This window comes from Equus caballus, chromosome 27, assembly GCF_041296265.1.
Source record: "Equus caballus isolate H_3958 breed thoroughbred chromosome 27, TB-T2T, whole genome shotgun sequence".
NCBI classification, from domain to species: Eukaryota; Metazoa; Chordata; class Mammalia; order Perissodactyla; family Equidae; genus Equus; species Equus caballus.
This window is the reverse complement of record NC_091710.1, coordinates 51,772,547-51,794,111: the sequence shown is the minus strand read 5'-3', so window position 1 is coordinate 51,794,111 and position 21,565 is coordinate 51,772,547. Positions and strand designations below refer to the sequence as shown.

The following is a 21,565-nucleotide window of genomic DNA, read 5'->3' as shown; positions in this document are numbered from 1 at the left end:
TCTCTTTGCATGTCTGTGTCTCCCTATTTCTCCTTCTCACAGGGACACCAGTCATATTGAATTAGGGCCACTCCAAGGACCTCGTTTTAACTGGATTACCTCTGTAAAGACTCATCTCCAAATAAGGTCACATGCTGAGACACTGGGGTCAGGATGTCGCCATCTGAATTTTGAGGGGGACACAGTTCACCTAACAACAGCTGCTGCGTAGAAGATACAGTGAAGGGGATGGGGCTGGGGAGGGGTGACGGTGGAAAGAGGGAGCCTGGGTAGCAGGCTACTGCAGCTGTAATAAGAGGATGAGAGGATGGTGCCTTGGATGACGGTGGTCACTGTGAGGTGGAGAGAGGGGATGGATTCTGGTTGTATTTTCATGGGAAATTGTGGGATTAGATATAGGAGGGAAAAGAGAAGAGTCAAGAAGGACTATGAGGTTTTTAGCCACTGGTTGATTAAAACTGCCACTGACTGAGCTCCTTCTTTTCTGCCTCAGGACCTTTGCACTTGCTTTTTCCTCAGCCTGAAATGCTCTCATCTTAGGTCTTCTCATCATTCGGATTGTGACTTAAATGCCACCCCCTCCCTTTAGAGAGGCATTTCCCAACCTTAGGATTTGAAGAGGCCATTTCATAACAGTGTCACATCACCCTGTTTTAATTCACTGCTTGCCTTATAACTAATTGACATATTTTTATTTATTATCCATTTCTTACTACTGACATAGAAGTGACACTAAGATGGGACCTTACCTGCCCGGGTCACAGTTGTATTACCAGATCCTAGAACTGGGCCTGCCACATGCTAATCACTCAATAACTGAGTGAGTGAATGACCTAGTGCCCAAATGGATATCAGTAGGTGAGGACCAGAGACACATAGAATAAACTCCAGGTTTCTAGCTTGGATGACTGGGTGGATGATAGGTAAGAGAAAAACCCACCTCAGCTGTGCTTTCATAAGACCTTTGTTTGCTCATCTAACTAGAGGGTCGAGAGACAGGGTGGGTTGCGCAACTGGTTTGATTCAACAGCCGGAGGAGTGCAAAGGCTTCCTGTCTTTCTGTTTCTCTGCTTTGGCTTCTGGGCATCAGCTTCATCCTACACTGACTTCCCGTGTCATGGCAAAGTGGCTGTGCACTTCCCAGTTTCACCCCAATGAAGCTGCCAACTAGGAAAGGGAGGAGCATGTCTTGTGGTAGCTCCTGTAGCAGAGTGAACAAGCTTCTTTTCCAGAATCCCCTGATCGTCTCTGCTTGAGTCTCAGAAGCAGTAAGGGGGCTCACTCCTGAACAACATCTTGTGGCTACAGAGGTGGGGCTATGCTGTCCTAGACCAGGGCTCAGGAACCCTTTACATAAAGAGCTTCTTTCCTGAGTCACACCTATTGATATTTACTGTATTGGAAATCAAAACCAGAAATTAAGAACATGTTTAGTAATTCCCTTAAAAATAACGTAAAAAGCCGATTACATGTTAACATCATGTCTTTATGAAAAACAACTATTTTCAAAAATAAAATTTCTGTAAGAATGGCACTCTTGCAATGTTTTTGCAAATCTCTTTAATGGCTGGCTTAACCGAATACAGCTAGATTATCCATAATCAATCTGTTGCTATGTTGCTTTTTGGTTGAGGCAGATGAAGAAATTCTAGCCCCAATCAAATGCGACTGGAAAAAGGGGAGTATTTTAATAGCTTTTTCAGACAATGTGAATATTCTTTCATTTTATATTAGAACTCAGTAACTGGTAATTTCTTTAAGGTTATTAACAATGTGGAGTTTAAAATAGAATCAATAAGATTTTTGAATCCTGTTACATTAAAATCCATTGGTCTATCCTGCACTCTGAATCATTTACCCATGCATGGTTTTCAGACACCGAGCCAATGATTTATAAAATATTGGTTCACTGAGTTATGCAGATTTTCTAAATGTTGACACACAATATTGAAAAATCACGAGTTAATATCACCACGAAATTCATCAAAAAAAAATCTAAGAATTGGGAATGTGTCAAGCTCATGGGGGCACATAAGTTTTTCAGAATTCTAATTTTCACTTGAAAACCAGAATTTTATTATCAGCAATACCATCAGTTGTTTTCCTTGAAGCGACAGAATCATTTTGTTCATTTTTGAGAAAATATCTGCCGGAATAACCACAGTTTATTTGTTACTCATTCTTTCAAGTAAAAATGACATTCCGTGAACAAAGCAGCTGGTCCAGCTCCCAACTCACAGGTCTCCCCGCCCCCTCCCCTACCGCCCCCGAACTATTGGACTTCGGCACCGTACATGCTTCACGCACGCTTCCCGTTTACAGACACGGGATGTTAAAGGGATGTGTACTCATGGGTCGAGCTTTTTGCTTCACCAAGGATATTCTTAGTGAAACAAGTGTGTCTTTGCCTCGAGTATGTGGTAATCAAGAACATGTGGTCACCAGGACACTTTAGGATCACTGCCTTGACGAGCGCTAAGGTGGCCACAGGGTTCCCCACCATCCTCACTGCAAATTCAACATGGTGAAAGAGGCAAATGATGTTTCAGTGTCACTATGAAAATATCTTGACCTTGGACCACCTGGAAGGGTCTTGAGGGAACTATAGGAGTTCAAAGTCCACACAAAACAAAAACAACAACGAAGTCCACTTGGTGTTTACACTGATCATGACCCACCCCAGCAGGGCGGACTTGAGTCAATGCTCCCCAAAAGCTCATGAGCTATGTTGGGGAGGGGTGGACGCCTGGTCTGAGGGACAATCTCAGCGATGCCGACAGGGGAACAGGGCAATGGATGCACAAACATCCACTAAGAGAGGCACAGGAGAATAACTGGAAAGTTCTTTATTACGACTGTAACCTCTAGGTGAGAAAGTCAGATTTGGAATAGTAGTAATTACAGGAGATTTCCACAGTTCATTCAATATTCGGAACAGAGCGGTGTTTAAATCATTTAGAACAAGAATGCCTTCTTGCTTTCGTTTTACAAATAAAAAAAAATCTTGAGCGGGAGCTGACCAAATAGAGGGAGAGTACTGGCTTACAATTTTAAGCTGTCAGTGAATAGAAGGTATTCTTTTTCAAGGTCTTTCCATTCTTTCACACTCAGAAAGTTTCCCTTTGCGTCTAAGCGTCCTCCGTCCTGATCAGCACCTTCTGTTACCACTTAGGATGGTCAATTTACAGCACAACTGATGAGGTTACAGGCCTCTTTAATTACGCTCCACACTCGAGTTCACGTAGCTTCAACTGATGAGGTTACAGGCCTCTTTAATTACGCTCCACACTCGAGTTCACGTAGCTTCAACGGGATGTTCCCCAAGGCCTTCAGAGACCCACAAGACCGCATGGTATTCAGGGTGATTATTCTGTAGTTTTTGGCATAACACAATTAAGTTTATTCAATTCTGCTCTGTCACATTGCTCTGTGGACATCCCGAGATTCTTGAGAATCAATACTTCATGATGATTATTTACCCTGGTATTAGCCCGAGGAACCTCTTCACCTGAAGATTATCAAACTATTAGCTGGTATTTTTTCTCGTTTTTTTAAATTAATATTTATGTTTAAATCCCATCTGGGTTTTATTTTGGTGTATGTTGTAATGTTTGTTTATAGCATTTTCCCGTAATATATGTACAGATGTACTAACATCACTTTTTGAGTAGTTCATTCTTTTCCCTCGGATTTTAAATGCCACTTTCATAAAGCAAGACAAAATCCACATACGCAGTGCCTGGGTTTCTGGACCCTTCATTTTGCTCCACTGAGCCATCTATTTCCTCACTAGTAACATCCTACCACTGTAGCTCCACAGTTTGTTTTGGTACTTACTGGAAAAATCTCTCACTCGGTGTGTTAGCGTCCTACCGCTGCTATAAAAATTACCACACGTTTAGTAGCTTAAATAATATAAATTTTTTTGGTGAGGAAGATTGTTGCTGAGCTAACATCTGTGCCAATCTTGCTCTATTTTTTTGTAAGTGGGACACCGCCACAGCATGGCTTCGTGAGTGGTGTGTAGGTCTGCACCCAGGATCTGAACCTGTGAACCCCAGGCCACCCAAGCAGAGTGCGTGAACTTAACCACTATGCCAGCAGGCTGGCCCCTAAATAATATAAATTTATCTTACAGTTCTGGAGGTCAGAAATCTGAAATGGGTTTCACTGGACTAAAGGTGCCAAGCAGGGCTGCACTCCTGGGACACTGGGGGACAATCTGTAGCATTGTCTTTTCCAGCTCCGGGAGGCCGCCCTCCTTCCTTGGCCCCTGGCCCCTTTCCTCCATCTTTCAAGCCAGCAAATATGAGGTGAGTCCACCCCACAATGCATCACTCTGAGCTCCTTTTCTGCTTTCCTCTTCCACTTTTAAGGACCGTTGTGATGACATTGGGCCCTCTTGGATAGCCCAGGATTATCTCCTTAGGGTCACCAGATTGGCAATCCTAATTCCATCTGTGCCCTAAATTCTTCTTTGCCATGTAAGTTAACATATTCATAGGATCCAGAAATTGTGTGGACGTCTTTGAACGGCCATCAGTCTACCTGCCACACTCAATATTGCTCCTTTTCAAAAATTTTTGAGTTGTTTTCCTACATGAATTTTTGAATGCATTTGTCAAGACTCCACTCTACTCTGCCCTCCTGCTTCACTCCTGGTGCCTCCCCTCTCAAAAAACCTAGTTAGATTGTTACTGAATCTATATTAAGGTCATAGTGTGAGGCTGAATATTTTAAGCATCCTAACAATCAATGATGAAAACCAAATTTCCATTTATAATGCTAGAGGAAAGATGACTACTTTTTTCTCTATGTAGAAAATACACAATGGTTTTCATAATCAAAAGAAAGGTATACTTTGTTACAGATATGATACAGTTTCATAATAAAATATTGTTTTTTCTGGATATTTTTCTGGTATGTCAGCTTGTAAAAACTCATTTTTTGTGTGTGTGATTTTTCTTCTCATTCTAAATAAATATCCATGTTCAAATCTAATTTTGTATTTGTAAACTTGAATTTTCTCTTAAAGGGCTCCCCACTCCACCAGCTGAATGAGTTCCATGCCCCACAGAACCTGTTTCCACTCCATCAGGAGATGAAACCAAATGCCACCTGGTTACTCAGGCCTGAAACTTGAAGGTGTTCTTCATTCCTCCTGTGTCATTTATCACCTGCAGTCAATGAACTCCTCTGGCTCACACCTCTTAGCCATCTCTTGCAAAAGGTTACCTCTTTGCTTCTTTTTCTTCTTTCTTCATTTGTATTTGCCTATCAAATGAGTAAATCCCACTCTTTCATCCCAGACCACAAGAGTCACGACCTCAGGGCCTTTATCCATGCTCTATCTTTATCTCTGACACCCGGCTAGATGTGGGTGGGACACATGACAGGCACTGGATACATATTTGTTGAATCAATATTTCTTTGTAAAAACTGGAAACAATAAAAGTCCACTTGACCTTCCTCTGATCTTACTTCCCCTCCCCAGAGAAAAATCACTGTCATCAGTAGTTTCTATACATTTACATAGAGAAATGTATTGTTTTATTTAGTTTTTACAGAAATGGGGTAAAAGTGTACGTATTATCCAGCAACTTGCTTTTTCCACCTAATGTCTTGGAAATCTTTCTATGACAATACATTTGGCTCTACTTCTTTCTTTTTAACTGCTGCATAGCATTTCACGAGTCATCCTTGTGTATTCATGTAACCAGTCTGATGTTAATGAACCACGACATTCAAGTAGATTTATTGATTCTGAGGGTATTTGTCCATTTGTAGGCGAGACTGCCAAAGTTCTCTCCAAAAAGGCCAAACATGAGGAATTCACTTCTTGCTCTCCACGCACGGTCACTATCAAAGTGTAAGCCATCATGGTGCCCAGCTGGGCCTCTTGCCGTCTTCAAACTGCTTCCAGTCCGCCCTCCACACTGCCTGGAACAACGTTTTTGAAAAAATCAAATTTAAACATGTCACTTCCCTCCTTAAAACCTTTCAGTAGCTCCCAGGAACTTTTGGGATAATCTACAACCCTTCACACGTCTCCTAAGACCCCGCTGTCACCTGAGTCTTGGCCAATCTTTCCTTTCCTGACTCAATCTCTTTCGTCTCCCTCACCCCGCTTATTTTCTTGACTAATAATCTTCCAACTGGGCCCTGGGTATCCCTGAGAATATGTAAGGATGTGGTCGTGAGGAGTTTTTAAAAATTTTTTTCTTTTTAAAATTTCTTTTTTTAAGGAAGATTAGCCCTGAGCTAACTACTGCCCGTCCTCTTTTTTTTGCTGAGGAAGCCTGGCCCTGAGCTAACATCCGTGCCCATCTTCCTCCACTTTATATGTGGGACACCTACCACAGCATGGCATGCCAAGTGGTGCCATGTCCATACCCGGGATCTGAACCGGCGAACTCTGGGCCGCCGAGAAGCAGAATGTGCGCATTTAACCGCTGCGCCACTGGGCAGGCCCCGTGAGGAGTTTTAAGGGACTCGATTTTCAGATGCTCAAATTCCTAAAACTGATCTGCCTGAGAGGATTCCTGGGGTCCAGACCCACCTTTCATTTCACAATGACCCTCACCCACTTGGCCCACCCAAAATCTTACTACGTTGTACTGTATTGAGGTGAAGAGGATAATAACCTTGAGGATTCTGAGGATAATGTGACAAGTTCTTTTAATTAAAGCATCATTAAGACAGGCATTTCCAATAAAACTTTACTTTTCTTTACAATTATTAGATGTCATGATATGCATTGATTAAACTGTATATTGCTAACAACAGCTGCTCAACCTAGAAGAAATTTTAACTCTTAGAAGCATGATGACACAGTCTGATCAATAAAAGACTTGGAAGCATAAAACATATTGCATTAGGATAAAATTCTGTGGTGGAAGTGTAATGAAAATATGTTTTCAAGGAGAAAAAGAAAGGATAAATGTAAAATTCTCATTGGTATAAATCTTAAGTATTTTTAAAACGGATGATGGTCGTGATGAAAATAATAAGTTTTCACATATTGAGGTATATGGGGAAGCCATTCTGGTTTAACCTTGATTCGGCCTAAAACTTGTTTTTCCCAGAGCATCCTGACTTATGGCCCACCAAACATGCACTGTACATCAGCTTCAAACATCTTCCCAAAGCAGAGAACGCGCTCTTTAAAGACAGGGATGAATGTCTCCCTTTCTGACGCCAGTACCAGCACTTCTTTGAAGATAAGCTTTTCTTCCCAGAGATCCAAGGCCAAGTTGATCTGCTGTTTGTGCTGAGCTGCAGCAAAATATATCCTCGTGATTTTGGGGAAAAAATTTGCATTCCTGTCATGCTTGATGTATGTTCTTTGTTCTGAAACGGTGTGTAACCATGCGGTAAACCACGCTTCTCAGAGTGCTTTCTTCCCTGGTGGAGAGAACACTTTCGGGATAGTCCTCAGTGTTGGCTCAATAAATACCACTCATATTTCTTATCTATAGATTGATTATTGATTATTTGCATCGACAGTGCAACTAAGTATTAAACCACAATGGTATTTATAACCCATGGGGTCTATTTAAAAGATTTCTGAAACCACTTTATTTTAAAAGGTCATTTACAACTCATCAGAACTTACTTCTTTTGTAACTAAACATGATAAAAATAATTATCAGTATTAACTGAAAAACGTGTGAGGGAAATACATAGCATTGCTTTAGGGGATCTAAAAAAAAAGCGTGGTCCACTATAGTGCTCCCCGCAGGTCTTTCAACGCTGTGAGTCCACTGTGTGCTCTTAGCCTCGGTCCTTCAGATCGGCTGTTCTCACCTGGAAGGCTCTTCTGCTGCCTTCCCATGTCTAGCTCCAGCATGGCTAACTCCACCCTCAAGCTTCATCTTAAATGTCACTCTACTTGAGGAGCTTTCTTGTCTTGACTAAATGAGATCTCCTTAACATACGTTCCTACAGTACCATGAATTTCCCCTTTACAGAAGACTCACCCCACATGTAACTCCTTGCTAAAATAAGCACCAGGAGGGCATACACAGAGCCATTCTTTTCACTGTCAGATCCTAGTGCCAGTGTACACAGGCTGGGAGGTTGATTGTGCCCTTTAAAAAGAACCATTTCAGTAGAGTGATGTAAAAGGAAGTCAGCTTGCACAGGGCTAGAAAAACTACAAGGTAAGGAAGTAGAGGCAGAGAGTGAAGGCTCATTACAGTTTAAGTGGGTCAGCGACAGAAAGGGAGGGGGAATCTCTGACTTCCAGTAGGAACAGGGGAGAGTGAAGAGCACAGGGAATAAGCAAGCAGGGAGCGGCTGGGTTTGGACATAAATAGGGGATAGGAGAGACTTAAGTTCCGTGTCTCCATGCCAATACATTGCACAAAACTTTAAAACTTGGTTATTGGGAGTAATTTACAGGAAGTAACATATTCACACATATCACATGCATTTACTGACTTCATCCATACAGATGGTAATATGAACGGTGAACGCGCTTTATCTCTTCATACATTTGTCTAATTGTAGGGATATCCGGTCTAAATTAATTAAAAGAAGCTTAAGCAGCATTGGTTGTGCACATTATCCACACCCATGACTTTTTCCCCTCCCAAACGAAATCTGGTTCTTCTCACAGTACAGAGCAATAAATTCCCCTGAGGGGGAAAATCCTTCTACTGTGTAATGCTTCCTGTTGGCAAGACACCTGTGCAAATATTTGCTCCTTCAGAGATCTCTATTCACCTAGCTTTTTTCTGTAAGGTCACTAACTACCAATCATGTTACATGATGTCAATCATTGACACAAAGAAAGCAGCCACCATCCTAGCCCTGATTAGCATTCTCTGCTAAACCACCTGTCTGCATAAAGCTACCCCACAAGCTTCCATTAAAAAAATTAATTTTTTTTTCACTTAAAGCGTTTGACATGCTTTTAAAGTGCGACTATCCCTGGAAAGCATTACACATTAAAACACTTTTACTGTAGTCAAAGGGCAGCAGAAGGATCCAGAAGGCCTCGGAGTCTGTTTGTACATCAATAAAACAGCTGCCCTGCCTTCCTAGACTTTTGTGAGGGTCACAAAAGTATGTCAGTACTTTATGCATTCTACATATACATGCAAAGTACTGCACAAAAAAAATGAGGCTCCTTATACAAAACCAGAAACAAGTCACAGAGCCAGGCCCTGGGGAAGCGAAGCAAGAGGGAATTTGAAAAGGTCTGATAAAACATTGTGGAAAGAACCTTGCAAAAGGCCGTCCAGCTGTGCGCAAACGTCATCAGCATCATCACTGTGATGGGAGAAAGAAGGGGCCTAATTCACAGCTACCCCAGTGGCGAGTGATGGGGAGGAAGGGCGTCCCGGGCATCTGCTGGGAGAAGGGGAAGAAGCCAGCCGGCAAGTGTGGGAGCCACCTCGAGATGGATGGTAGCCGCACTGCCAGGCCTGGCCTTAGGTAGATAAGCCGGGGCGGGCCTTTAACGGCGCTCATCACACTCATCATAACTGCTCCAGCTGTCTCGTGGCCTTCCCACAGTAGGCCTCACAAATGTTTGTTGAGTGCATGGTCCTCTTAACCGGGGGTGGCAGGTCTGCAGACATCCGCGGGGCAGCGCGTCGCCCATGCATCCACGTACGGGGACCACTCGAGAGGAGGGGTGCAACCTGGGGCGCACGCGGCATGCAGGCAGAGGTGGGCGTTCCCTCGAAACAACCCACGTCCACAGTCCGACCGAGGGGGCAGCTGAACGCCGGGGCCCCTCCTCCGGCTGGCACCCACCTTCACCCAGCTCGGCAGGTCACACCTCCCTGCGCGCGTCCGCAGCGAGGCCGACCCCTGGAGCACGCGCAGTGGGCAGCACCGGGCCTCCCGCGTAGCCGGGCGGCAGTTGTGAAACCGTCAGCGGGCTCGACCAATCAGAAGGCATGTTGTTGCCGCGGAGCCCCGCCCCCGAGGGGAAACTATGGTAACGGGAGACCACTCAAGAGGCGTTTTGTTGCCGCGGAGCCCGCCCCCGACAGGGGCGTAGGGTGACGGCCGAGGGTCATGGGGTCTAAGCGCTCCTGAGCCGCCGAGCCGCGGAGGGCCGCGGTCGCGAGCAGCGCGCCGGGCCCGCACTCGCCCGTCCGCCCACCCCCGGCGGCGGCGCGGCCCATGCGGCGGGGAGCGGAGGCCGGAGCGGGCGCGGGCTGGGCGTCTCAGGTGCGGCCGGCGGCCCGGGGCGGTGAGGGGGCGGCGGCGGCGGGCGCGGCGCGGCGCGGTGATTGGCCGCCGGCGGAGGGCAGCGCGGCGGCGGCGAGGCGGCAGCCGGGGAGGAGCCGGCGGAACGGGCCGCGCGCCGGGCCGGCAAGATGCTGCTGTCCCTGGTGCTCCACATGTACTCGATGCGCTGCGTGCTGCCTGCCGCGGTGCTGCTGGGCTCGGCGCCCACCTACGTGCTGGCCTGGGGGGCCTGGCGCCTGCTCTCCGCCTTCCTGCCCTCCCGCTTCTACCAGGCGGTGGACGATCGGCTCTACTGCATCTACCAGAGCATGGTGCTCTTCTTCTTCGAGAATTACACCGGGGTGCAGGTGAGGCCCGACCGCCGCACCTGCCGCACCCTCTCTCCACCTGAGTACCCGCGAGGGCTCCGGGGCATCTCCCGGCTTGGAACCCTCCAGTAGCCGCTCCCCCCCCCCCCCCCCCCCCCCGGAGACTTTAGGGTCGTTCCGTCCTGCCTGGCAGAGCCGGCCGCAGGACCACGTGCCGTCACCCCATCCTTCCACCGCGGGGGAAGTTTCATGGTCTGACTTAAGGGTTTGGCCTCATGCTTCCTGCAGGTCCCGTAGGTCACTAGGAAGCTGTAGTAACGTTGTTCTGAGGCTCCCAGTGGGATCAGCCGCCCCCTCTCCCCATCATGTGTTGCTGTCTGTTCTGGTGCTTAGCGACGTGGGTGCAGGTGAACATTGAAGTCGGGCCGGCGTTTGACGGTTTTGGGCATTTGGTGTAAGAAGGTGGCAGTGTTTGAACTCAAAAGCGCGCTTTTACAAATAGGAGACCTGGTCTCGAAACAGATCAATGTTACTGTTTGGACAAGAAGTACAACTTTGTCCTGCGTTCTTGCTGAGTGTTAGTGAAAGCTGGGGGAGGAAATGAATACATTTGTTCTTGTAGCCCTACCGTAGATACAGTTCTAGCCTACTTTGCCTGGGCTTAAATGTGTGGCTAGTCTTTTGTCTGGTTACTTTCTTTGGAGAGATTGGATTTGTAGATTAAATTTGTAAAACAAACAAAAGTAGAAGGGCCTCTTACCTTATCTAGTTGTTTGAAGTCTCATACAAAATAACAATGGTGACTTCTTTTATTTCCCACTTTGACAAAAGAGCTTGATTCCTGGTTATTCCTTATATCCAGTTCCTCAGAACATAAATTGTTGTTTGTATCCTTAATTTTCTTTTTCTCTGCTTGTTTATCATCCATGTGAAGACATTAAGAGACCTTCGATTACTTCCCTCAGTTTAAAAGTGTCAGTTCTGAGTCGGCCACATCTAGGCCTGCCTCTGCATTTCCTTGTTTAAGCAGGATGATACAAGCCTTTAATAGCAGAGATTAACATTTCCCGTTCAAATATGATTCCAGTCTAACACAACCCAAGTCTGGCTAGGGAATAGACTTAGAAAATCTTAGAGAAGTGTAAAATTGTTTTTATGCTTTCTGTAAATATAAATCCTGGACTGTGAGCATACCAGTTATTTTAGGTTGCATTTGTTTGAGATTTTTTTTTAATGTATTGTTTTTTTATTTTAAATCAATGCAATAAAATATTCAAACACTGCCAAAATATTTTGAGAAAGTTCTTTCTACCTACCTACACTCACCTTTCCCAGGTATGCAACCAGTTGGGTGTGTAACTTTTGATTTCTTCCAAGAGCTTTTAAATAAATGTGTGAATTGTGGGAAGACTCCATCTCCATTAAATTAACTTCTTGGATGGGTTTTATAGTAGCACTAAGTATACTCATAACCTCTGGGGACACCTCTGTGTCGTTGTGATGGAAAGCAAAGGAAAATAAGAATCTTTATACATAATTTACCTTCCCTCTTTTGTAAATTTGTCTAATTTTGTGGAGCTGAATAAACTGAGAGTTGACTCTTCTTAAATGGGATTGGAAGTTATTTTTTCCTGTAATATTTTCTCAGTTTATTATAATTTCTTAAACAGAGGTTGATATTAATACAATCCAAAACTAAGTAGTAACTTCTCAGTAAGAAATCCCTAGAACCGACCCTTCATTCATTCATTCAATATTGGAGTGTGCACCATGCTCCAGATCCTGTGCCGGACACTGAGGGACGTAGTGAAAAACACATGGACAAGGTCCCTGCCTTCATGGAGCTCACATTCTGGTGGGACACAAACAATAACAAGAAAAAATAAAAAGTACTGTGCTCTATGAGGTTGTTGGCCTAGTGAGTGGAGGGTGGGGGTTTGGAGAAGGCTCCTTGAGCATGTGACATTTGCGTGGAGCTCTGAAAAAGGGCCTGTTTGGGAGCTATTGTAGTAATCCAGGGGGGAGGTGATGGTCAGAATAGTGGAAAGAGTGGATGTGAAGAGAATAGAAAGGATCCCAGGTCTATTTTAGAGGTGGCTGGTAGGGCTTTGTGATTGGATATGAAGGAAAAAGGAGAGAGGATAGCGTTCCTAACAAACTTAGTATTTAGTGGGTAAGCTGGGATTCGGTCCAAGGCAGTCTAGCTTCAGCGTCCGTTTTCCAAAGATGATTTGCTAGGTGGTGTGGTTGTGTTGGTTGAGATGAGATCCCCACTCTCAAGGTATTCATACTAGGAAAAACATGGACAAACAGTTACAGTGGAATGCTGAAATTGGAGTGTTTGTGTTTATTAGCTTTGTGATACACAGTAACTTCGCTTGTGTTATTCAAGAAGGCTGTACCAACTGTTATGAACTGCTTTGAATCTTCCAATTGGATGGAGTAAGTAGCATGGCGTGTTTAGGGAAAAGAGGTTCTCAATTGACAACTGAATAAAAGTGAAGACTCCTAAGCATGGCATTCACGGCTGTCTAAATTCTGCCCTGGCCAACTTTTTTCTTCATTGGTTTCACTGTAGCCCAACTGCTGCTTCCTCTCCAATTCCACCCAAATTACCAGTACATTCTCAACAAGGTGCCTTTGGACTGCTTTTCTCTGTATGCTTTCTTCCAACTCAAGCCCCAGCTTTTCTTCATCAGTTGTGAACTCACCCCATCTTGATGTCGGGATCACTTATATGTGACATTAACCTATAAAGTAGTAGCATAATGTTAGCATATATTGATGTATATATTGTCCCCTCTACAAGATCATGACCCCTCGGAGGTGGCAATAAAGGGGAGAATGACCTGATTTTTCCTTTTTAACAAAACGGCCGAGCAGTCTACAAGAGCTACTGGTTTGTGTTTCTGTGGAAATGTAGCTGCATCGTCCTTCTAAGGGTGGGGGTTGTTGAATGGCCTTAGTGGTTGACACGTTTTGATCTAACAGGGTCTACCTGTGTAGTGAGTCTTAATTGCGTTCTTTACTGAAGTAGATAAAGGAGAAAGAAACAAGAACTCCACCCTCAGCAGTAAGACTGCGAATGAATTAAGGTCAGAGACCTTATAAAAGAGGGAATTCTGGAACAGCCAGCAGTACAGAGAAAACTTTGTTTACTTGTCAATAAAAACTTGTGCTTTTTGCAGTTTTTGAACATATGCCATTCTCTAAGGTTTATTTTGTTTCCTCTGTTTCTCTGTAGGAAGTAGCAATAAAAACCCCAAATAAGCAAGTGTTGCCTGATATTTTAGAGGGCTGTGTGTACAAGTGTAAGTGACATTTGGAAGACAGCTTTGCTCTGCTACATCCCTGGGTGGGAATTCCAGGCACAGAAAGAAGTGGTGGGGGAGAGACCTGGAAAGTCCTGACTGTGTGCTAGGTGCGAGCATTTTAGATTGATAAAATAGTCTCCACCGTCAAATAACACACAAGTTAGCAGCGTAGAAAGAAGTCAGTTAAAAAAAAGAAAGCTGTTGGTGAGATAAGTTGCAAAGTAGAGAAATGAGCAAACTTCTGAGGAGATAGAGGAGGAATGCGGCTGAATCCCAGCCGTTACTTAGCTGGGAGGTGGTTGTGCACAGATAAGCGGGTGGTTCATCTGAGTTAGGTGCTGCACAGCGAATGCCGGCTCGTTGGGCCCTTACAGATTGCTTTGCTCTCATTCTTAATTTGTATTTCTGTGGGAACTTCTTTTATATCAGTTTGAATTTTTTTCTCACAAGCTTCTTATCTCCTCTGGTTAATATTCAAAGTGAAAAAGTTACGGGGAAGCCTTCTCATTTGACATTTTTTGTTTGGAGTTTTTGCAGAGGATATTTTGTTACAGTTGAAAGCACAAGAGACCAGGGTGTAATTTCCAGTTTTCTGCCACACTGCGTATCAACTGGAATAAATCAGCTTGTCAACTTGATATTCTCATCCTTAAATGGAATATTTATTGTCACGTTATTTTGAAGACTAAAGGGGATAGTATGTGAAGCTGCCCAGCTTGATGAATGGTGCATCATAGATGTTCAGAAGAAACACGCCCTGTAAAGTTAGCACAATACCAAGAGGCAACATGGCAAATGCACAAGAAAGCTTTGTGATTTGTAAGGTTCCATTGAGATGTTGCATGATAATTTGTCATACTGTTAGACAAATGGCTGTGTTTATATTTTGACCTTGTTTCAGAGGGGCATCATGACTTGGCTATTCAATGAAATGTTTCAAAGTGGGCAGAAAAAGACCATAGTTTTTGTATGCATTACAATAGAAATTTTGTACTGGTTAATTGGTGATATATTTCATTGGCATATAAATACATTTGAAAGTTCATTGCAAATATAAACATCGTAGACTGTAAATTATATCTACCATCTTATTGAAACAGATTGTTTATAGCTGCATTTCTACATCAGCAGAGACTTTTTAAAAGAAAGATAGACTAGATCCCTGGTTTTCTTATCCTTTTAATCATTTAGCAGCTTTGAATAAAAAGTTTCACTTTATTGGGTAATAACAATAACAACATTTTTTGGGATGGTTACTGTGCTCCGGGCACTGTGTGAAGGAGCTCACGTAGTCTCATCTCACCGCAGCCCCATGAGGAGTAATTAGTATTACTACACTCATTTTACGGGTAAAGAAATAGGTGTGGAGAGGTTAGGTCCTTTTGCTAAAGTTCATAGTTAGTAAGGTGATGGACTAAGATGCAAATGCAAGCTGCTTGCGAAGAAGGCGAGCACAGCCAGTTCTGTAAATGCATCTGTCCCAACTGAGACAGCTAGAAACAGTCGACTGACTGAATGGAAACTAGTCCGTGTGAAGAATCTTTCTGTGTTTCTGTCTACTGAAGTTACAGTTAACCTTTCCTTAAAAATGAAGTTTGAGTTTCACATAGTGAAAAATTAAAACAATCTCTTGGACAGTGAGATGTTTCTCATCCTTCTTGCTCTGCATTTTGAGTTGTTGGATGGTTGCTTTTGAATAAACAATTTGTTTTTAATAAAACTTGTGGTCTCACTACAGCCCAGTCAGAGCAGACCCCCACCTGTCCTTGGCAGACTCATCCTCCCCTGACTCTAGTGTCCCCAGGTCCTTTCTCTCCCTGGGCGGCCCGTCCTGCCCCACACCTCCCCAGGGGGCCTGTCTGGCTCTGGCCGCATGCACCAGCTGGCCCCGAGGCTCCACATTAACGTCTGACAGATGTCTCCAGGTCAGGATGCTCAGAGTGGTGCTCTTCTCCCTGATGGTACCCACTGATGTCCACCCCGACGGCCACACCAAAGCCCCCAGCGTCGTGCTTGCTTCCTCCTCGCTTGGCCCCATCCCCACTTGAGCATGTACCTGTTGGAAGAAAAGCAATTTTTTTGATCAAATACTTGGAGGCCTGTGCTCTTGGTAACTATTATGTTACAGTCTAGAGGAGGAAAAACTACCCTCTTTGATTCACTGCTGGGGCCTGCAAATTAAACTGACAAGAGCCAAATCAACAGGAGAAAAGTCATACAAATTTTATTGATATTAATATTTTTACATGTGCTGAGGCCTCACAGAAAAGAAGTGAAAACCAAAAGACTCGACTTAGGAGTTTATCATTTTAACGAAGAGCGATAAATTGTGGAGACATGACTAGACAGAAGAAAAGGAGGTTTGGGCCCTTAGGGCTGGTAAATTGTGGGCAGGTCACTAGGAAATTGTGGAAAGGTTTGCTATGCAGACATCTCAGTGCTGTCTCTAATCTTTCTGGTACTTTAGAGGGAACACTGTAGGAATGGAAATGGAAGTCGCCTTTGCCAAAGGAAGTTTATGCCCCACCTTTTGGCAGAAAGGGGAAGAGCCGAGAGCTCTTCCTGCATGTGCTGTTTCTCAGTTGCCTTCAGCTCGAAAGAATCCTTGTACCAAAGTGGTATAGTTTGAGATGGCATATTCTGCTCCCCTTCAACAGCATCATCTATGTTTAAGGACAATGAAAGAAATTTAAAAAAAAAAAGATCATCATTCGTTTTGCATGCTGAAAGACAATGGATATTATTGAGATCAGTGAAGACTTTTTTGCAAAGAAAGAATGCTGTATATCTGTCTCTGTAGCCTTGTTAGTCGGATCCTCTACTGTGCTAAATGTATGGTTTCATTTCATTTTACTACCTCTTCTCAGGATACAAAAGGGGGAGTCTTCAAGCAGTTTTCGTGTCGTGGGAGCAAATTAAAAACAGTGTAAAGATATGGTCAAGGTGAGGGGAAAGGAGTCTACATCTGAATTCAAGCCGCCTTTGAGAGCCAGTTTGTGCAAGGGAAACAAGTTTGACTAAAGCAGAATAGTAACTAGTGTGTCAGTTGCAGTGAAGATAATTACTCACAAAGCGTTTTTATTGTCTGCTTCTGAATTAATAAAAAGAAATTGTTCTTTTTCTCTAAAGGGACTTTAGATGAGTTTTAAAAAAATGGATGGACCTAAAATTACTTAAAGAATTAGGAAGAATTAAAAAAAGCCATATGTTTTATGTGCCTTGTTTTGAAGGAACAGATTACCTGCAAAAAACAGTGATTAATGTAATTTAAAATATAAATACTAGAAGATTCACAGAATTATGCCTTTAAAAAGTCACTGGTGCATTTAAAGTATTTTACTTAAGTTTATTCCAAAACACTTTACTGTTGAAAATGAGGTATAGCTTTATGCACTTGTGAAAAATAAAAGTGCAACTTAATGATTCAGTAAGTATGTGTTGAAAACCATCTGGGTGCTAGGCTCTGGGGGTAGAAAAATGATGAAGTCCTGTCCTGGCCACTGAGGAGCTTACAGGTATTAAGGGGGACTTGACTTGTGAATAAGTTTACACAAGGTGTCCTTGGTGCTCCCATTGGAGTGTGAATGGGGTTTGTCCTCATGCGAAGTGGGGAGTGGTTGATCCTGGTGTCCGGTTAGAAGGCAGGAAGGCTGCAGTGAAGAGATGAGTTTAAGGGAACGCTGATGTAAAATGATTACAATGAGAGGGTGCAGGTGGGCTTGTAGATAATCATAATCGTTTAATAAGTTGTGTGGTATTTTGTAGTTCTTATGACCGTTTTTAAATTTAGAAAACACTACAGCTATCTCATTAGTCATATACTTGTTAATATGATAGTAATAACTGTCCTATTATTTTGAGAATCTGCATTCTTAAAACTTTTTCTTCCTCTCCACGTTAGTAAATTTAAAAACAAATGACCTTTCCACTTCAATGAATGGAAGAAGTTTGATAATTTTCAGTTAGAGTAAAATGCTTTTCTTTGAAGCTTTGGAAATCAGTCAAGTGAAGGACCTTAAAAACTGCGTGTGTTTGACCCATACACATTGTGGTTACGCAGTCCTTTCTTTCTTTACTGGATGTTTATTTGAAGTACTTACTAATAATTTGCAACTGTTACAGCAAGATTTACAGTTCTTTTCTCTTTGCTTTTAGAACTTTAAAAATTTTGAATATGATGGGCTATCGGTTTCTAACTTCTTTCCTTTTTTTTTTATTTCTATTGAGTTCCATTTATAGTGACAAGTGAAAAAACTTAAATGAGGCAGTCAATCCAAATATCTACTTTGAGATCCTAAGTTATGTTTTGTCAAAGGCTTACCGTCTTTTGCATTTCCCTTGGAAATAGCTTTTATTTCAGTGGGGCACTAAGCATATGTAAAAGTATGAACTGTGGGTTTGTTTTCCCTTCAACCGCTGTGAATTAGGATTTTGTTCCTTTCTGAGTGATCTGCAGTAGCGCTACATTCTCCGCATCTGTTCTGCTCAACTGAATCATCTTACTCCAGCTGCCACTGAAGATCTGTTTCTAAATACGGAACATGTTTGACTTGGTTACTGAGCTAATCAAACAGTACATTGAAAACGTCCGTTGTGTGGAAGCCCTTTAGGAGTGGGGAGGGTTGGTGAGCCTTAGAGGGATCGCAGAGATGGCCTTTTCTTCAGAGCTTTTGGTCGTGTTTATGTCTGCACACGAAAGTGGAAAACTGGCATTTGAAGGCCAGCATGGTGTAGTAAAGGGACCAAGCCAAAAAGTGGAGGTGTGGGCTCTTCTTGCTGGTGGTGCCGTGAACTGATGACGAGTCATTGAACAACAGCACACCGCGGTTTCTGTGTGCCTCAGCCTACTTCAGTGTGCAGTCAGAGAGCTGGACCCGAGGGCGGCCAGGCGTCATTCCTGTGCCAGGGCCCGCACTGAGTGTCTTCACTCCTGGGAATCGTTTACCATGACAGGAGATGATTATACTTAGTTTTGTGGTTTCTTTTCCACCCTCACTGTGCTTGTTTTATTTTAAAATGGGATATATCTACCTCTATAAAAGGTAGAATTTGCACTGCTATGTTTTCTATGGTTGATGCTATAATCCTGTGAGAAATGTCTATTTTATTATTAAAACAATTATTTCTGACAAAAAATTGTATATATTTAAGGTATGCAATGTGATATTTTGGTATATGTATACATTATAAAATGATTACTACAAAGTAAAAAAATGCCTTTTAATAACTTATTTATTATTTACCTTCAAAGGCTGCAGCCTGGCAGTCTCTTAATCAAGCTCAGAGCAAGAAAGGGAATTGGATAGTTCAAACATCGCCTTCAGCTGGAGGGCAGGCAGGTCGCCAAAGAGTGGTATTCAGGTTGAATCAATTAAACCACAGCCTTTAAATGCGAATATGCTAGCCAAGGAAGTTAAGCCAGAAGTACTCTCTCCTGTAGCGGCAGTGCTTTAAGCCCAGGGCACCATACTCAGTGGTCTCGGACCAGTTCTGGCTGATCGGTAAGAAAATGGGGATTACTTACAAGCCAGAACTCCACTTTTAACCCTGCTCAGATCAAACTGTTGGTTTAGGGTGGGGTTTTTTTTTTTTGATCACTGATAAACTTCGTTAATAAAAAGTTATTGAGCAAATATTTAAATGCATATTACTTGCATAGCACTGTACAGTTTTCTAAGGAAGGTTATAGAAGCCTCAGTCTGAGTCCCTGGCCTCCAGAGCTTTGTCATCTAATTCCATTTATCGACAGAGATGTTGGCTTCTTGTCCTTTTCTTTCTTCTGTTAAGATATTAATGAGTAGTGTTGTGACCAAAAGATAATCACAGTGGATATCTAAAAGATTAAAAGCCTTAGCTAGTTCATAATCCTGCATAATCTGTGGTGACAAGATGAAGAAACAAGCATGCCATGAATAAAGGAATAGCAGTCATTTCTTTGAAGTCTTTATAAATATACTTCTCATTTCTTTAAATAACTTATTATGAAATATTTGAGAGATACAAATACAGAAAGACTCATATAACAAGCAACTGTGATACCCGGTTTAAGAGAGAAAACAGGACTGCTGGAGCTGACACCTCCTGCGTACCCTCCTCTCTCACAGCCTCCTCTCTTCCCAGAGGGCCCCCTTACCCTGGACTCCCTCTGTTCTTTAGAGACATATAGAGTCTTGATCATGGCACTGTGTTTCCCTATTACTTACAGAGTATAGTCTTAATCTCTACTTGATGCTCAGGAGACTTTTTTCATTCTGGTTCAGATTTCCCTTCTGGTCTCCTTGCTCCAGCTCACGAACTCTGCATGCAGCCTGTGTATTGACCATGACACTGCTTGGTGTACCCCAACAGGCCTCGGATGCTCCCGCTTCCATTTCTTTGTTCATCTTTTCATAAACATTCTTCCTTTATCTCGTCTGCTGAAATTGCACCTAATGAATACTACTTCTGCTCTGGAATTGACAGTTCTTTAAAATAAAATGTACTGTATTTTCATAATATTTGCATTAGGTCTCATTTCAGTTATTGTTTACATGCCTGTCTCTTCAGATAGATAGAAGATACACCGTATGAACAGTATTTCAAATATTGTAAGCAGTCAGTAAATGTTTGTTGTATCTTTCTCATGAGGATATTGATTATTCTGTTTTACTTTATGACCATCAACCTACGCTACACTTAACTACTTTGTAAACATTTGCCATTTATGGTCTCTGGTTCTTCTAAGAGAAATCTAATTTTGTTAATCATGGATAGAAATATTCATGACACTGTGTTTATCAATTTTTTGACATTGTCCTATTTTGTATGTTACAGTAGTACATGTTTTAAAATATCAAAATAATATTTCTTTTTGTTTTATCTTTTAGATATTGCTATATGGAGACTTGCCAAAAAATAAAGAAAATATAATATATTTAGCAAATCATCAAAGCACAGGTTTGTATTTCATTTGCGTGAAACTTAGGTTTTTCTACGGAAAGTACGTGGGCATTCAAAGAAAGACTATATATGTTGTTATATATTTAAATGAAAATTTTTTCTTATTATTAAAACGTGAATTTCTTATGCAGATATTATACATGACCTTGTAGTTTTGTGATTTTACTTTTTAGAAAGTCAGGAATGTGAAAACTGTGAATTTTCCTGAACTTACCTTCACCCTCTGATGGGTATAAGTAAGCTTTTTTCTTTTTTCTGTTTCTTTGACTAGCTCTTTAGTCTAGGCATTCTTTCTTCTTGTAAGTTATGTTTCTGGAAGTGGAATTGGTGGGCCAAAGTGGATATGCATTTTATATTTTTATTGTTAAGCTGCAGAAAACTTGTACCAGTATGTAAGTACTCATTTCCTAAACACTGTATGACTTTCTAATGTCTGCAGTTCCTTTTGCCTCTTCAAATGTTTTGGTTTAATTATAGCTTACTCCTCCATCAGAGGAATCATAGAAGACTCTGGTCTCCAAAATAGTGCAGTATATATTTTAGAGTAGATTAAGGTACTTTTTTAAAAAACTTTTTATTTTGAAATAATTATATAGAGTCACAAGAATTTGCAAAAATAGTACATAGAGTCCCATGACCCTTTCACCAAGTTTCTTCCAATGGCGACATCTTACATTAACTATTGTACAGTATCAAAACCAACAAAACTGACATTGGTTAAGGTACTTTTTAGTTCTCCAAATAATTCAGTCCAAAAAAAAAATCCCACTTCATAATTTCTTCAAACCTGTATCT

General features: G+C 42.4%; 1 protein-coding gene and 1 long non-coding RNA gene across 3 annotated transcripts in view; one reads left to right on the top strand and one right to left on the bottom strand.

Annotated features, from left to right (window-relative positions):
- Positions 1 to 5,514: 5,514 nt before the first annotated feature.
- On the bottom strand, positions 5,515 to 9,894 carry LOC111770928 (uncharacterized). The gene is made up of 2 exons (XR_002804412.2): positions 9,766 to 9,894; positions 5,515 to 5,940 (listed from the first exon to the last, which is right to left on the bottom strand). It is a non-coding gene; the product is annotated as an uncharacterized lncRNA (long non-coding RNA).
- Positions 9,895 to 10,019: 125 nt separating this feature from the next.
- The window catches only part of AGPAT5 (1-acylglycerol-3-phosphate O-acyltransferase 5), a 51,336-nt gene continuing 39,790 nt past the window's right edge, over positions 10,020 to 21,565 (top strand). For both annotated transcript variants that reach the window (XM_023630679.2, XM_023630678.2), the window contains exons 1-2: positions 10,020 to 10,556; positions 20,698 to 20,767. In XM_023630679.2, coding sequence (XP_023486447.1) covers positions 10,338 to 10,556; positions 20,698 to 20,767 — 289 coding nt within the window. In that variant the 5' untranslated portion in view covers positions 10,020 to 10,337. The remainder of the gene's footprint in view (positions 10,557 to 20,697; positions 20,768 to 21,565) is intronic.